Below are 19,239 nucleotides of genomic sequence, written 5' to 3' on the forward strand. Positions count from 1 at the left end.
TCGAATGACTGACGTTTATTAATTTAGTGTAGTGTCTGCTGAACCGGGCCGGTCTCTGTGGACGAGCGGTTCTAGGCGCTTCAGTCTGGAACCGTGCGGCCTCTATGGTCGCAGGTTCGAATCCTGCCTCGGGCATGGACGTGCGTGATATCCTTAGGTTAGTTAGGTTTAAGTAGTTCTGAGTTTTAGGGGACTGATGACCTCCGATGTTAAGTCCCATAGTGCTCAGAGCCATTTGAACCATTTTGTTGAACCTGTAAACAACTTTCATTGTACCGTTCAAGTCAGATTGTATCACAATCGAAGAAAAGTATACGCATGTTTGATGATTAGTGTACAGTAAACTGTTATTCAATACATCAATATTCTAGGCCTACGTCATACTAAATATATATATTTGGTTTGAGAGTTAGTTTATATCTCTTTCGAGAACATGTTTTACTGTTGTCTTTTCCTTCTTTTTCCTATTTTACTCAGAGAGGGTACATTATACCCTATATCCCCGGCATTCAGCTATAGGTGTGGTATCCGTCGTGGCTTTTTTTTTTTTTCGCGCTCCTATTTAGTCAAGTATCAGGTGAGCTGTTGGTGGGGCTCATGGGAGGCTCCACTTGGGATTATTTGGATACGTAAGCTATATCACATTTTGCACACAGTGTTAAATTTGCATTACACTTAACAACTGGATGATTTATTCAAGAGAAAAAGTGCCACAAATTGCGCAAGTCAACAACGCGTTGGTGCACCTCCCACCCTTATGCAAGCATATATTCGGCTTGGCACTGATTGACGGAGTTGTTCGAGGGCCTCCTGAAGGATATCGTGCCAAATTCTATCCATCTGGCGTACAGCGGATGACAGCCAGGTTGGTACCCCACCGCTCTGCAGCACATTTGCAAACACGTCTGCCGGCCAGTGTGGCCACGCGGTTAAAGGCGCTTCAGTCTGGAACCGCGCGACCGCTACGGTCGCAGGTTCGAATCCTGCCTCGGGCATGGATGTGTGTGATGTCCTTAGGTTAGTTAGGTTTAAGTAGTTCTAAGTTCTAGGGGACTCATGACCTCAGATGTTAAGTCCCATAGTGCTCAGAGCCATTTGAACCAAACACGTCTTCGCTGATCACCGAGGCTCATCACTCAACACAATTCTATTCCAGTCAACGTGATTCGAGGCCAAAGGCGAGTATGGAGACGACCGGACAACAGTGGGGTACCAACCTGACCGTCGTCAGCCACACCACCCAACAACCAGGAGTGATGGTCTGGGTTGTCATTTGTTTTCATAGCAGGACTCCTTTGGTTGTCATCCGCGGCACCGTTGCAGCACATCGGCACGTCGACGACATTCCACGCCTCATTTTGTTGCCCTTCATGGCAGACCATCGCAGGCTTACAATTCAGCAAGATAATGCCCTTCCACACACGATGAGAATTTCTACTGATTATCTTCGTGTCGCCACCCCTACCTTGCCCAGCAAGGTCGCCGGATATCTCCACAACTGAAAACGTTTTGAGCATTATAGGCAGTGCCCTCGAAGCATCTCTTGATTTTGACGATCTAACGTTCCAATTGGACAGAAGTTCGCACGATATCCCCCAGGAAGACGTTAAAAAGTTCTATCAGCCAATTCCCAGCCGAATAACTACTTGCTTAAGGCCCAGATGTGGTGCAACGCGTTATAGACTTCCACAATCCGTGAAGCTCTTCCTCTTGAATAAATCATCCACATTTTCTTAACATGTAATCAGCTTTTTGTCTGTACATGCACGTCACATCTACCGATTTCCGTCCCATTCGGTAACTGTGTAGTGGTCCGTCGCTTTCTTTTCTTACAGTGTATTATTGTATACATCAACATTCTAGGCCTATATCATATTAAATTATAATTTTACTTACGTCATCTATGACGTATGTATATATTTCTATTTGGTTTGAGAGTCTCTTTCTGTCAGTCTTGAGAACATATTCTACACTTTATGTAAGCAACCTTTCATTTCCTATACAGTGTTACGTTGTGAAATGTGTGAGTGTGTCTGTGTTCTTCACACCTTGTCCTAAACCACTAGACAAATTGCAACCAAACTTGGAACATATGTATCCTACTATCAACCGAAATTCGCTTTGTGCGTAAGAACCACCTGCCTATCAAAGGAGTGGGAATGGAGGTGAAAAATAAGCGTTGCCCTCAACTCGTAAATTCCCAGACATTTGCAGATGAGACCACTTAGCGACTTGCAACAAACCTTACACGTAATTTCGAATCCTATTTTTTTGTAGCTGACATCTCCTACAGAATTATGAAAGGAAAAATGTTTATCACTTATTACTTTTCTGCTGTTCAAGCAGTAAAACTACTGCGTGAGGCATGCTGTTACTTTACTACTAATTGTATTCGCGACACATTTTACAGACAGTATGCACGTATATAACACTGAATGTACGTGCTAAATTATATCACTATAAGACACACAGATCAGGAGATACCAATTCATAAACAATGAGATGCGTAAAAGTCTGCGTGACGCTTAAATTTATTACTGCTTTGCTACTAAATCTTTTCGCAAGAAATTTCGCATACAGTATCCACATATGACGCTGAGTGTGCCTACACTACTGTATCATTGTACGACGAGATGCATGAAAAACTGCTGCCTCATGCATGGCGTTTAAATTAATTACTTCGTTGCTATTAACTTCATTCTTACAGTATTTTGCAAACAGTATCCACATACGCCACTAAAGGCACCTACAAAATTATATCATTGTACGCCACACAGTTCAGGAGAGTATGAGGGGGTGGAGATCTCTTCTGAACAACACGTTGCAAGGCATCCCAGATATGCTCAGTAATCTTTATGTCTGGGGAGTTCGGTGGCCAGTGGAAGTGTTTAAACCTAGAACAGGGTTCCTGGAGCCACTTGTAGCAATTCTGGACGTGTATGGTGTCGCGTTGTCCTGCTGGAATCGCCCAAGTCCGTCGGCATGCACAGTGGATGCACGTGATCAGACAGGATGCTTACTTACCTGTCAGTATTGTAACAAGGCCGGTGCCATTCCAAAGTACCATTATCCATGATGGCGGCCATGACGTCAGAGTCATTATGAACTGTTTTCATAACACCGTCACCATCCCTAAGCATCGTTAGTCGACAACAACAAGGTCGCATGCAATGTATCCGGCACGTGTTGCCTCTCTAGTCTTTATTACCGTAGCAGGTTGTGACATAGAGAGAGTCCATTCCTAAGCATCGTTAGGCGACAACAACAAGGTCGCACGCAGTGTATCCGGCACGTGTTGACTCTCTAGTCTTTATTACCGGCGCGGGGTTGTGACATAGAGAGAGAGTTAGTGCCATCTCTCTCTATGTCGCAACCCCGCGCATACATACACGCGCTAGGCAGGACCTATATAAATCAATGCACGACCTACCTCACTCTCACACTGCTCGTATACTTCATTCATCCAATACTTGTCACATCTTCGTAATTAAACGTGTAAAAATGAAACGATCATGAACCGCCAGTGACAGCAGCAGCAGCAAACGTGCTCATGTGGACGAAGTTCCATTCCCTGGTAAGTACATTTTCAGTATTCTGATATCTACACCCTTTAACTCTGTGTATGAGTGCTACATATCTTTTATAATGCTCTCTATAAAGATCGCTCCTCCACTTGTTCTGTGTGTGTTCCGGCTTACGTTTTTTACCCTTTTGAATCTCAAATTGCTTATCCACGCCTTTTTTTACCTCTAACTTGGGTGTTTGAATCTTTTATTTTAACTGTTACATTTGTTTTGTACTGCTCTCTATAAATATTGTTCATCCACGTTTTGTATGTTACGTGTTATACCCGTTTTCGATCTCTCTCTGTAAAGTTTACTAAGTCTTTTAACGGATTCTATGTTTGTGTATGTGTTAAGTCTTATATCCGTTTTGGACGTCTCTATGTAAAGAATGACTTTCCACATGTTGTATGTGTTATAATTAATTTACCGTATCCGCTATAAAGATAGAGCTTCCACGTGTTGTGTATCTGTTATATTCGTTGTGCAGTGCTCTTTGTAAATATTTCATTTCGTTCCTTTTTTTTTTTTTTAATTGCTGGTCCGCTTATTTCTCTATCACTTAACTGAAAGCACACTTCCCTTTCCATATGCGATATTATATTCAGTCTTCTCCATCTTTCCAGATTTCTTCCAGCAAATCACGGCTGATCTAGACAACCAGATCGAGATGGAAAGGGCTCAAGCGCAGCTCGAATGTAAGTACATTTATAATACAATCATACTTCTTAAACTTAATTAATTTCATCTAATATATACCCGTTTCCTGATTGTATACATTTAGTCCTCATAAGCCGGTCTTTTCTTTGTAGATGCGCCTAATTCAGCATTCGGTTCAACCACCCAAAACGTTCAAGGAGGCGGCGGTAGCGTTCAAACGGCGCCCGCCACACAGGACACTCAGTCTTTAGAGGAGGAGGAGACCAACCTGCCTGACCCGTTTGAGGAGGAGATCAACCTACCTGAGTGGTTTGAGGATCTACTTGATTTTGGCAATGAGTTGCTCAAACCATGGAGTCAGAGCGGAGAAGGTGAATAATTTTGAACATTAACATTCCTTCACATAACCGCCATTATCTACTCTTATTGTTATTATTTATCTCTCTTTTAAATATAAATCACTAAATTAATTTTTTTCCTTATTTATCTTACAGGTATATCACACGGCGTAGGCCGTGTTCCTAGAGCGGTGGTTGCGGGGGCGGGACTCGGGCGCACCGAACGGCAAAGACACGCCGCGCCTTGCGTAGCCCCTATAAGGGCTTCGCGGGAGACGGATGCAGAACACGCGCCAGCTCCTCCCCCAGCGCTGTCGCAACCGTTTGGCTGCGCAGCCCGTCCGCCGTCGCCACAGCCTGGCCCTTCAAACCGGCTGTCACCCCCTCCTCCTCTGGAAGCCGCAGCTCGCCGCCGCCGCCCACGCAAGGTATGCGTTCCGAGACGTATACCTCTCCCCGCAAATGATGATGATTACGATCACCCATCACCAGCCCATTCATCTATCGGGTGGACTCCTAGTTGTAGCAACAGTAATAATAGTAATTTCCTTATGGCTAGCGGTAGTTCTCTCCCCCGTCCTATCGATAACGAATTCGATCAGAATAACGGCGTAATGACTCCCTTAGAATACTCAGCAGTTGCGAATCTCTTTCACCAGAATTGAGAATCCAGACAGGAGGTATCGCGATCCTGTAAGGTTTTTGGAGGCGTGCCTCCCCGTCTTGGAGACCGAGCTCCTCAAACTCTTAGAAGATCCGGAATTTAACGCCTTTAAATGCAGTGCTGTGTTATGCTGTGAACTGAGTCACCCCCCTAAACATCAAGGTGACGCGGAGACGGCTACTCTGCATTATATATGGGGTGACAATGGCGTTATTTCTCGGAGCACATCGATTGCTGAGTGGTATCGAGAATCCACCTTGAGCGCTGTTATGGCCCGATTTTCCGAGATGGAAGTACGTGGATCCGCTAAAGCGCTCAGCAGTATACCACACCTCGACATCCATATACATGTCTATGATCCAATGAATGGAGGGTCCAGTTATATTAAACTCCCTATAGATATTGAGAAAAAGCAAGCATGCATTAATGTTCAAAATAAGTATGATAATGCGTGTTTTGCGTGGTCAGTCCTGGCTTGCGAGAGAAATTACAATTACAAACATCATCCCGAGCGTCCCAGCAGTTACAAAGTCAAAGATATTAAGAGACAGTATAACTTTGACGGAATAGAGTTCCCTTTAAGAATCCAGGACATACCTAAGTTTGAGGCTCAGAATACCGCAATATCGGTACACGTTTATGGCCTGGAGAAGAAAAGCAAGTCAGATGAGCAGAACAAGCATACAGTAGTAGGCCCCCTCCATTTCTCAAAATTTGCAGGTGAGCGAGAGTTGCATGTCAACATGCTGCTCTTCTCCGAACGTGATAATTATCACTACGTCTGGATCAAAGACATGTCCCGACTCATTTCCTCCCAGTTAAGTAAAAATGATCATAAACAACATATTTGTATAAGGTGTTTGAATTATTTTTCATCTCAAGAGTTATTAGCAACACATCTATTAGATGGTGCATGCAAGGACCCGGTACGTGTTGTTATGCCCACTGAGGAAAATAACTTCATTAAATTTAAAAATGCTCACCACCAGCAGCGTTGTCCTTTTGTTGTGTACGCCGATTTTGAGTGCTTGCTGGCTCCTATTACTCGTTGTGAAGGGAACCCCTTAGCCTCACACACAACCTTCACACAAAAACACGTACCTTATGCGATGGCGTTCCAAGTTGTATGCGCATATGATTGTAAACTTCATAGCTATCAGTCTTATGTAGGGAACGACCCGGCGGTTTGGCTTCTCACAGAGCTTGAAAAACTTTCTTGGCAAGTTCACAAGCTCTACAGCATCAATATTCCCATGACCAAATCAAAGGAAAATGATGACTTGTATGAAAAGGCTGTTAATTGTCATATTTGCGGGCTGGTCTTAGATAGAAAAGCGGAGACTCCTCGTAGAGACCATTGTCATCTTACGGGTAAGTTCCGCGGTGCAGCCCACAATGCATGCAACTTGAAGTATCAGTTACCTACACACATACCCGTCTTTTTTCATAATCTGAGCGGGTATGACGCTCATTTTCTCGTTGAGCACTTGGCTAAGTTCGGTATGAAGAATGATCAGGTCAATATCCTGCCTGAAAGTGTTGAAAAGTACATTTCTTTTTCAAAACGAATGACACCGAAAATTACGCTCCGCTTCCTTGACTCTCTACGATTTATGCAAACTTCGCTTCAGAAACTGGTTGAGACTTTACCTCGGAATGATATGCATATCACTCGATCTGCATTTACCGATGAGGAAAAGTTTCAACTTGCGACGAGGAAAGGAGTTTTCCCGTACGAGTATCTTGATAGTATGGCAAAACTCAATGAAACCAGGCTTCCCGACATAACTTCTTTGACCATAACTATCACAGATTATGAGCATGCCGTTAATGTCTGGCAGGAATTCAACATCCCCAATTTGGGAGAATATGCAAGGTTATACATGGACACGGACGTTCGTTTGCTTGCAGATGTTTTCGAAAAGTTCCGGAGTGTATGTATGACCACGTACTCTCTGGACCCTGCCTTTTATTACACGGCACCTGGGTTGTCCTGGGACGCTATGCTAAAAAAAAAAAAAACGGATTGCAACATTGAACTTTTGACTGATGCTTCAATGCTTCTATTTTTTGAGCGAGGGATCCACGGTGGACTTTGTCAATGTGTTCACAGACACGCCAGGGCAAATAATCCGCGGATGGGTGTCGAGTACAACGCATCCCTTGATTCTAGTTACATTTTGTACTTAGATGTTCACAATTTATATGGGCATGCTATGAAGCAACCGCTGCCGGTTGCCGGGTTCCAATGGGTGCCTGAAGACGAATTGAAGGGATTAGGTGGACAGATAATGGGTCTTGCGGCCGATTCTGATGTAGGGTATGTGCTTGAGGCAGACATCGCGTACCCTAATAATTTGCATGGAGAGACAAGCGACTTTCCGTTATGTCCAGAGCAACAAATTCCACGAGGAAGCACCATCCCTAAACTGATGGCCACTGTTGGGGATAAGCAGAGGTATATTATTCATTATCGTAACCTCCAGCAGTGTCTCAGATTAGGAATGGAGCTCATTAAAATCACCCGGGCAATCTCCTTCAAGCAATCCCCCTGGTTGAAGGAGTATATTGAACTAAATACCGAAAAGAGGGCGGTCGCGAGTAATGATTTTGAAAAAGACTTTTATAAATTAATGAATAAATTCCATTTTCGGGAAAACTATGCAAAATGTAAGAAATGAACGCGATATTGTTATTAGAACCGCATGGGAAGGGCGTTACGGCGTGAGAAAATGTATAGCCAGGCCAAATTTTAAGCGTGCCACCATCTTCAATGAAAACTTTGTTGCTGTGGAGATGTCGAAGACTGCAGTAGAGTTTATGAAACCCATCTATTTGGGGATGTGTATACTCGATATCTCCAAATTCTACATGTACCGATTCCACTATGAATTTGCGAAACCTCATTTCGTAGATCCAAAATTACTTTATATGGATACAGACAGTTTTATCTACTGGATCAAGAACTGTGATCCATATGAAGTAATTAGGTGCAATGGTAAAGAATTCGACACCTCTTCTTATGAGGTCAATAATCCTTATGGTATTGTTCCACAGAACAAGAAGGTTATCGGTCTCATGAAAGACGAGTCGAATGGTTTACCAATTGTAGAGTTTGTGGGACTGAGATCGAAAATGTATGCATATCGCACAGTAGACGGGGGCACTCTGAGACGGGCAAAGGGTGTTAGACGGATCGCGTCTCGTGCGCTTACGGTCGAGGACTACTTGCAGTGCCTGTACGGCCGTAGCGTTGAAGGCGCTCATCCACACATGGTTCAACAAACTAGCATTCGATCACGAGCTCACGAGGTGTACACTGTGCTGCAGTCTAAAGTCTGACTGTCTCCTCATGACGATAAAAGAGTCATTTGTGAGGATGGGGTGGGAACCCTCCCATACTCACACTATTTACTTGAAACGAAAGTAGGGGTGGGGTACTCTGGTTGAGTGATAGAGAGGGAATGAGCGTGTGAATGTTACGAATGTGGGCTATGCGTGGAAATAGTATGGCTCTTTTATCATAGTGTAAATAGTTGATGAGAGTGTTTTGTTGCGTGTATCAGTTTGCGTGCTTCCATGCATGTCTGAGTGTGCGAATGAGCGCGAACTTGTGTTAAGTGTGTGTGTATGTAAATATAATCATTATTTTTTCAAAGAAAATCGTAATAAATAAAATAGTCTTTATATCTACATATTGCTGACCATTATATATATATATATATATATATATATATATATATTTATGAAAAGGCTATAAATTTAGCCAATTAACTTCTGTATGAACAAAAAAAAAATAATAAAATTTTCTCACGTAATATATGCATCACTTCTAGTCATTATAGAGCTTAGATTTTAGTTTGTAAGTTTCACCTACCGCTAGCCACCCAGCCAGAACTAGTTTTTAAGTGTATGAGTTCCACTAATTAAATTCTTTCTATATGTTCAATTGCTTGTTCTAACGGAAAATGTTTCTAGACGTCCACTTTAAAGTAAAATATATATGTTCACCTTGTTCTTGTAGTTGAAAATCTTTAAATCGACTTACTTGGAAAAAAATATATATTCAATTTGTTGTTGTTCTTTTCGAAAATGTTTAGAGCCATTGACTTGAAGCAAATAGGTTTGGTATTAATTAAAAGTGCTTTGTTTTTCTGGTGGAACTTCATTAGCGATATTAGTTACTTTGTAAGATAGGGTAGTACCTCTGCATTAGCTTTAAAATTATATATATAATTTATCTGAAGAGAATGCTTATATATATTTCTTAATTATCTAAAATTGTTAAAAAAAATTATCTAAAAAGATGTGGAATTTCAGATTTTTGGTTAAAAACCAATCTTATATCTGTAAACTCATATTTATATATAATGTGAAAAATGTTAAATTCTGAATTCAATAATAAACTCAGTTATTTCCTTCTAAGAAAATGTTGTTATTATTTGATACCCTAATAATGATTATTCTTTTTATTAAAAATATTATAAATTTATTTATGTGTGTATGCAGAATACGTACATACAGCCACATCGCAATGCATAAAGTTATAAGGTTTCCTGCTTTTAATCACAAGTGCCGGACTTCTGCTAGTTGTCACGAACACACACAGCCCACTGCAGCGCTATCTCTTACAGTCCTACGTCAACAGATACTTTAGAGATCGTAATCTGACACATCGCTTTCCACAGCGGCCGCGAGGCCGGCAACTGGTGCAACCCCCTACCAAGCGTCAGCGCGTGTCTGCCGATTTCGACGGAGGCCGCGAGATCGGCATCTGACGCATCCGCGCCTAACTATGACAGTAGGCTCATTCCACGTCAAAGGCCGGGGTATGTGTCTCTCTCGGACAGTTCCCTTCATATACAATATAAAAAGAATAAACTTACAATACTAGGGACGTTGGATGTCATAGAAAGAAAAAACACTCAATCTTATAAATTATTATTTATTTCTAATAAAAGTGAAAAGTAATTTTACATTCTCATATGCAGATACAAAAGCACTTTTTTGGTAATCGTTCTTCAGTCGATGGATGGATGGACATCCGTACCATTCAAGGTCTTGAATAGATGCAAATTTAAATATTTGACGCATCCAGGAGGTTTTGTCCTTTCCCTTCACGTAAACGATGGTGCCCTTGTGATCGAATAATTTAAGTGCGATCACCACATCTTTATAGGGTATGCCGGGATCATCCCAGTGAATTCCATGATAAAAATTAGTTAACCACAATGCACTGGTCCGTGTTTTACAAGATTTCACTTGCGTGAACGGTCTTGGTGATCGAATATTTGCGGAGAAGGTTTCAATTATTCCTGCGTCTTGTGTGTAGGCCACAAAAGCAACTTGTTTAAATACGAACTGTCTTCGCTCTCCATCATGGAATCCTTGAACATCTGCAATGATCTTCACAGGCTGAGTTGCCATCGTCAAATGATCAATGCACAGGACAGCATATTTTCATTTATACAGCTCGTTGCACAACACCTGTGAGCGGTGAGTAATTGATTATTCTGTCGTGTAGGACTAATGCATATGCAGCGGTGTGTTCTGGGAAATTTGTCGATGATTCAAATTCAATTCGAACGTCTATAGGTCCAGACTTAATTATCTCATTCTGTTTAGAGCAATCTATTACAATGATCGGTGAAAGCTCTTTGAACTTACGAGGACTCAGTAGACACCCCCCTCCCTCTCCTTCAGCAATTTCATAGCAAGAAGGACGAAACCTTGCATACATGTCATACGCGAGGCTGTATACATTTTCATTCCATTGCAGATGTAGATTGTCATATGGGTAGAATTCTGAATTGAGGTAGATTTTGGCGTTAGTTAACTTGCAGTTATCGAACACGGTGGAATCGTTTGATGTATTTGCTCTTCTATCAGTTTGAAAAGCAAGTATAATGAATCTGGGTGTCTCGATATGACTGGAGGTCTTAATAGCCCATGTTTGTCTGCTCGCGGTCGGTAACACTGGATACTCAAAGATCTCCCATGAGCGGAAGGTCAGTGACAGAAATGTACCTGAATTCAACACTTTCAAAAGCTTCAATCGTTCCTCGTCGGATACACTGACGTGAGGTATTTTCCATATTAATTTGTCGATTGTGATCCTATTCTCTTCTTGAGCTCCTTGAATGTACGAGTTATTGTCTGTCGCACTCCGCACGAGAATAAGTTCCTGTTTAGCGTTCATAATAATCTGTCTCATATCCTCAAAATATCCCATAAGTATTTTTAGAGGTATGCATGCAGTAAAGCGCTTGTACTCCTGGGGTGTTCTACCCTCCGCATCGTCTATGAACCATCCAGCATTTTCTAAGCTGTGCAGATCTGCTGGTGATGCCGAGACGTATGTTTTAAGGGTCGATGTTAGACCAACATTGCGTGTACGATCAATCTCAGAACCATTCAGTTCATAGCGAATCTCTTGGAAGAGGAATGCCAATGCGTTGCGTGTCAGTTTGGACCCCACTGTATCGGTGCCATCAGTTTTCTTGAATGACCCTTCGAGATATATGAATCTCTTGCACGGAAGAGTGAGTGTGTCCTGGTGCTGTGTGACAATCCTGATTTCATCATTGTGAATGAGAGTATCGTTGAGATAGGAATTCGTAGCAATGTTACACTCGACACGTATTGTGCTGACTGGGAGTATATCCACAGACTGATTGGACTTGAAAAATTTAGTTGGATCTTTCTTCAAAATCTGCCCTTTTGTGAATCCAAGCAGGGGTCCTAGTGAATGTTTCTGGCTAAAGTCAATCGTTGCATTTAGAGTCCTTATTTCAGATTTAAGTGTATTGATGATTGCACGTAGTTCAATACCTTTTCCAGACTGTTTTAAGAGTTCGTTTAAATTGTCAATATCGTATGCACCAGATTCTATTTCAAGAATATCTTTTTCACCATTAATATCGAGATGCAGTTTATTGTTAGTGTTGGTGATATTCGGGATGCTGTTGTACGTCTCCAGTCCAATCAATGCAACACTCCATTGACCTGCACTCAAATCAATTGGTGGGAAGTAATTTGCACGCAATACAGATGACCGTCCTTTCAACATCAAAGTGTACGACATTGCATCTGAACGTCAACTGATGAATGAAGGTTTAAACATCCTGCTTATATACGTTAGTTCTTGTTCTTATTCTTCTTCTTTGTGAACGTCAAGAGAAAGATGATGCAAAGATGCCCGCAGAGGTATGTATTAAAGTCCTGATACCGTTGATAACTGTATAGCACATGTCTTCTGTGAGTGAAGTATTGCTGTAATTCTTCGGGTGGTTGCAGGTCACCAAAGGAGTCGAAATAGTAGACTACCCCAGCGTCTTTCATAACGTACGCCACCCAGTGGGTGCCAGGACCTCCGACAACATCTAAATTCACAATACCGCATTCACCAGTTTTCCACATAGTCTTAGGTAATGTATCCCTCATAAACACACCACGGAATCTTGGTATCTTGAATTTATGTCTAACAAATTTAAGAAGGTCTGTATTTGTGAGCGGTCGATCTGGTAGGACCGCTATTGGGCTTTTTTTTTTATTTATGAATAGACCAAGACCCTTCTTGTACGGTTTCAAGTATAGACCTTTTCCAATGACTGCTGCTTCCATCATGCGGTTATGTCTTCTCGCCTCTTCTAACTGGGTTTGCGAGTTTTGCGCATTCTTGACTGTTCGAGCGATAGCTGCAGCCCCACCGGCGAGCGAACCTACCGCTGAGAGCGCGGAGAGGGCTGGGATGAGAAAAGGAATAAAACCGCCGGATGTCTTGGGTATCGGTAGAATGCGAGGTGCTTTAACGGATCTTCTCGTTGGTGATTCTTTGTCCTTCATTGCGTTTTTAGCTGCATACATCGCTGTCAGGATACATTTCTTCAAAGAACCCTTCTTGTTCTTCATGTTTAGTGCGCGACGTGCAGCGTTCATAACGCGCTTGAAATTCATCACTCCTAATCCTAACTTGATTTTTCCGCGCATGGTTTTATCAACTGCGAATGCTGCGATGCGTTGACCTATACCAATATCTTTTCTTTTCCGTATCGCCTTAGCTTTATCAGCTAAAATCCTATCTGCAATGTGACGACTTGGTAGATCTTTATTTGCTACGTATGCAATGTCGTGTTCCATGCACGCTTCGTCAAGCAGATTCACTCCCGTATCACCTCGCGCCAAGCGTTTCTGAAGCTTTGTCCCAGGTCCGCAGTAGTTATACCCCGGGATGTGTAATTCCAAAGGTAGTTTGTCCAGAACACCACCGCCTCCTCTAATGTGCCCTCGATCGCGCATGTCAGGCTACTGTGGTGGTTGTGGACGATGAATGTTCATTATATAGCAAATCCCTGGCATCAATCCAACTGTTTTGTGTAACAGGAAAACGAAGCCATTTGACTAGGGCTTTATTTCCAAGTCGTCTTATGACTCTCTCCACGAGAAAAAGATCTGGTTGTGAGCTCTTCTGCATCTCCTCAGTGTAGAAGGAGCCTGCAATTTCTTCACCTTTACTGTCTTTCAATAAATAAGTTCTAGGATTCGTTCGCTGCACATTTGAAACTGTAAATATCTCAGTTGACCAGTTCGGTAGGTATGATTTCTCAAATGCGGTCTTGTGTTTTGAGGTACGCACCAAATCACCTACATTAAATTTCTGTTTGCGTGGATCCAGTATCTTAATGTGAAAGTATACCGTATCCATGAGTGTGTTATCACGAACATCAATTGGCCGCATTTTTATTGTGCTATGTTTGGTTCTATTATATTGAGCAATTATTTCTGGGAGGATATCTGTCCATTTGTATGAGCCACGAAGGTTAAACCGCATCCACATTCTGCCTTTTATTGTTCTGTTCAAGCGCTCTATGATACTTGCCTTCAGGTGAGTGAATGTCGAGTAGTGATGTATTCCATACCGCTGCATCACTGTCTTGAAGTACCTATTGTAGAACTCACCACCATGATCGGTTTGGAGATTGTCCGGGCATCGATTGGTTCCTATGTGTAGCAAGCGTTCAAAAGCATCAGCGACATTTGGTCCGGTTTTTGTCTTGACTGGTACTGTCCATGCAAATTTGGAGTATGTATCAATAACAATTAAAATGTATTTGAAGCCATTATTCTCATGTGAATATTGTCGCATATCTACAAGATCAGCTTGCCACAAGTCATCCATCCCTTTAATCATGACATGCCTGCGCGGGTATGTTTTGCGTGCTGGTTTGTGTAGTTCTGGAACTACGGTCTCCATACTTATTCGATGATACCTCTCTCTCGAAGCTCAGAGATTATGGAGATAACTTCATTCGAATGAGCTGTATTACCTGCAGCAGCTGATGCCATGAGCAGACGTAGTCGATCTATTAGTTCGTTGGGGTCGTCATAATATATATACTGAGGGACTCGATTGTTCACTGTCTTAAGACCAATGTCAATACCATCTCTGCTGCTGGCACCGTTGTTGTTGTTTTGGTCTTCAAGTATTGGTTTTATAATGGTTTTATACTTCCTGTTGGTTAGGCTTTTGGTGATCTTGTGTGCACCAGTCATGTGTAGTATTTGACGGTACGTGTCCTTATCACTAACTGAATAATTTATAGGTTTTTTAGCTGGTATTAGGAAAATAAGATTCATTAAGCCTGGTGTTCGGTCAAACTGTCTATCAGCTATTTGTACTTTGTCTTCTGTTACAGTTATGGGATGCGTGCCCAACATGTATGGTCTTCCCGGGCTAACGCCGAATGTTCTATCTATCTGGCCTGGTGCGTGACTAATAATGAATTCATCAATGGCTTGACTGTCGTTTTGGGTCGTTTTTGTTTTTGGTGAGAGCTGTCGGAGAGACTCAGTAACGGGTTTAAAGGTCTCTCTTAGTGTTTGCTGACGATCAATATACCCTAACCTAAGCAACCGTAATTTCTCTCGGACTGCTTTACGGGCTTGAATTACTTTCTGTTTGGTCGTCGACATCTCAACGTATACTAATCAGACGTCTCTGCGACATGAGGCTTTATATATGCATTCATTTTCTTCAGCTTCACGATCACCCTTATCGACAACAATGAGGTCTACATCTATTTTTCTCTGAATATGATCGACCTTTTCAGTTAAGTCGGTTACTGTCTTACTGATTTGATTAACTAGCTCATTTAACTGATTCACCATTCTCAGAAGGGTTTGGTAATAGGTCTCTAGTTCCCTGCGCATACTTGCAACTTTAAGAGCCATAGCTTGAATTTTCGCATCCATGTACAAGCGAATGTTCTGTCTGTGTACACCAATCATCTCAGGTTGAGAGGTGGACATACGCGCGAATTTGTCCATGGTATGACGTAGACTGATGTGTTAACGTCTATTACCTTGTTATATATGCAAAAATTCTTGAAAGTTTCGTCTGTATCTACCATCATACAGTTTTCTTGTTTTATCAATAACGAGAAACCCGTACTGTGAATGGTTCCAACAGTCTGCACATATCTTTAAGAAATCATTGAACGACATATCCGTCCCCACATGTGCTTGGTAAATGTGTCTTAAATTAAGATTGTCTTGCTTGAAGGCTATAATGAGATTTGCGTTATCCCTAACAAGTTGTTTGGGGATTCTGGAATATGTTTGACTTAGATAAAATATGGCGACCGAAAGAGAAATATTTGCGAATTTGGTCTTGGTTTTCTACTGCAACATCGTCAAATATGAATACTGTGTTTGGTTTTGTTTCTTCAGGTGGGGGGATATCAGAGCTTTCACTGAATGTTGTGTATGTAACGTCATCTACACCTCGAAATATCTCATGCAATAGCTGATACTTGGGTTGAAAGAGTGTTTTTGAGAATAGACAGACATGTTCAAATCGGACACCTTGCACATGAGTTAGCAGAGTCATGAGGACATTAGTCTTCTTGCCTGTCCGTCAGGGGCTATTTTGCTGCCTATAAAGCAGAATTCCTTAACTTCATTTACTTCATTGGTACCAATCATGATGTTAAACCTATTGCTGCTCTCATTTCTAGTGCTTCTCATTACTGTAGTCTTTTTACTAGTTCCCCTCAATGCATGTTTCTGTATTCCTTAGACAGCTCATTTCGTTCAGCAAGTACCGTAATTATGCTTCACTGTTGCTGATGACAGCAAGTCAGAGAATCCTATCTTTCACACTCTTTTACCTTGAATTTAATTCCACTCTTCAGTCTTTCTTTTATATTCGTCGTTGCTTCTATGGTCATAATTTGAGTAGAATTAAAAAATTATTGGATCAATTTGATTATAATAGGGAGTGGTGGTCTGAAATAAAGAGAAACAGGAGATAAGATTAAATATAAATTATTTATTTAAAAATCATACATTGGATGTACTATTTCTGAGGTGTTATCATAATCTGCACGTTTCTTCTTAGAACCTGTACAATATATACCAAATAATTCTCTTTGGTTGGCAATAAATTCTGCACGTATCTCACGCAATCCGATAGGTGACTCTGAGTACTCTGGTTTTTGACACACGCATTTCAATTGGATGTCTGTAGTTTTAATGGCCATATGTGAACGAAGATGCTGCTCAAAATCGTCAATATGTATATTATTAACACGTAGAGAGTTTTTAACATCACTATATGCTGCCTCTATGCTAGGAACCCAACGATTCAGTCTCTCGAGAGCAAACCGTATAGAGGAGTCTAGGTTGAATAATTTGATAACTGATGGATGCCTTAGATAGACGCTGTCGACACCTGATTTAATGCATAAGGCGCAGTCATCATATACAGTAGTAATGGAAAGTGTGACATCGGCAAGACGAATTTCTGGTGGGGGATGAGTTGGATCATATTCGGTGGTCATTTGTTGATTGATGTAGCGCTCTGCATGACAGATCCCGACCCAGTCGAACTCGGAAATCGGGACTTTAACACTTTTGGAAATATTTTCAATCTCCATTATAGCTTGGATCCCCCAGACATGATGGACGTCTATAGCAATGTTCACACGTTTTGAACCACTGGAGGTTAAATTATATGTCGTGGTGAATAGCGTAGCCGCACTAGACGTATTCTTTTTATTTACAGTATCCAAACTCGGTGGTTGCACTATCACGGGAGTGTTCGATTGTGATGAGTTATATGTAGGCATCCAGTACTGACCACCATTTAGTTGATCTTTAACACCACCAGTGGTTGAATTCGTTGTGTGGTGAGCAGATCGAGCGTCTTCATCACACAAGTTGCTGAGTGGGACGGAGAGCAGCAACTCCTTGTCCTGCTCCAACATGTGAGCTACAGGATCCCACGTGGTCGCTACTGGATCAAATGAGTCGGCTGTCGCTGGTGTAGGTCCGGATGAGATGGTTAACGAAGCTAATGATGATGCAGGTTCAGACGCGTCTGCGGAGCTAAGCATGGTTGCGTTTGACTCTGTTGAAAAAAGAAGATGAATGATTAGATATTAGCGAATAAGTGAAAACATTGAATAATAAGGATAATGAACGAGATAGAATAATGTGAAATATGATACTTACTTTTCCGTTTGATCCTGTTCTGAGTGACTGCACTGAAGGTCGACTGGTGCTTCATGATTGTTCTTCTTAGTCTCCCGCTGACTGAGTGACCAAGACTGAGGTCCCGGAACTTAACCTATATATGTCCTACAATGAGGTCATAGGATAGTTGACTCCTATTGGTAGAAGTCGGACATGTGACTCAATTAAGGGATCGTATTGGATACAGCCATTTCCACCACCCCACAAAACCATCAACTGACTTGATGACAGATTACTCTGGTGGCGGTAATAAAGACTAGAGAGTCAACACACGCCAGATACACTGCGTGCGACCTTGTTGTTGTCGACTAACGATGCTCTGGAATGGACTCTCTCTATGTCACAACCTGCTACGGTAATAAAGACTAGAGAGGCAACACGTGCCGGATACATTGCGTGCGACCTTGTTGTTGTCGACTAACGATGCTTAGGAATGGACTCTCTCTATGTCACAACCCGCTACGGTAATAAAGACTAGAGAGGCAACACGTGCCGGATACATTACGTGCGACCTTGTTGTTGTCGACTAACGATGCTTAGGAATGGTGTTTGCCCGCATCTCGTGGTCGTGCGGTAGCGTTCTCGCTTCCCACGCCCGGGTTCCCGGGTTCGATTCCCGGCGGGGTCAGGGATTTTCTCTGCCTTGTGATGGCTGGGTGTTGTGTGCTGTCCTTAGGTTAGTTAGGTTTAAGTAGTTCTAAGTTCTAGGGGACTTATGACCACAGCAGTTGAGTCCCATAGTGCTCAGAGCCATTTGAACCATTTTTTTTAGGAATGGTGACGGTGGTATGAAAACAGTTCATAATGACTCTGACGTCATGGCCGCCATCATGGATAACGGTATTTTGGAATGGGACCGGCCTTGTTACAATACTCCTGTCACCTGTCAGAGTCGTATCTAGAGGCATCGGAGATCCCACAGCACTCAAACTACACACGCCTCACACCATTACAGAACCTCCACCAGCTTGAACAGTCCCCTGTTGACATGCAGGGTCCATGGTTTCATGGGGTTGTCTCCATACCTGTACACTTCCCTCCGTTCAATACCGTGTCAGAAAAGACTCGTCCGACCAGGCAACGGGTTTCCAGTCATAGACAGTCCAATGTCGGTATTGATTGGCTCAGGCGAGGCGCCGGCTGTTGTGGCCGAGCGGTTCTAGGCGCTTCAGTCCGGAACCGCCCTGCTGCTACGGTCGCAGGTTCGAATCCTGCCTCGGGCATGGATGTGTTGATGTCCTTAGGTTAGTTAGGTTTAAGTAGTTCTAAGTTCTAGGGGACTGATGACCTCAGATGTTAAGTTCCATCGTGCTCCGAGCCAATTGAACCATTTCTTGAACCAGGTGAGGCGTAAAGCTTTGTATCTTTCACTCATCAAGGGTACACAAGTGGGCCTTCGGCTGCGAAAGCCCATATCGATGATGTTTCGTTGAATGGTTCGCACACTGACAGTTGTTGATGGCCCAGCGCTGAAATCTGC

General features: G+C 42.4%; 1 protein-coding gene across 1 annotated transcript in view; it reads left to right on the top strand.

Annotated features, from left to right (window-relative positions):
* LOC126088135 (uncharacterized) overlaps positions 1–19,239 on the top strand; it is a 121,615-nt gene that overhangs the window by 49,474 nt on the left and 52,902 nt on the right. Inside the window, exons 4-5 of the mRNA XM_049906252.1 lie at positions 4,190–4,261; positions 4,376–4,529. Of these exons, the coding sequence (XP_049762209.1) occupies positions 4,190–4,261; positions 4,376–4,529 (226 nt within the window). The remainder of the gene's footprint in view (positions 1–4,189; positions 4,262–4,375; positions 4,530–19,239) is intronic.

This window comes from Schistocerca cancellata, chromosome 6 (genome assembly GCF_023864275.1).
Source record: "Schistocerca cancellata isolate TAMUIC-IGC-003103 chromosome 6, iqSchCanc2.1, whole genome shotgun sequence".
Classification (NCBI taxonomy): Eukaryota; Metazoa; Arthropoda; class Insecta; order Orthoptera; family Acrididae; genus Schistocerca; species Schistocerca cancellata.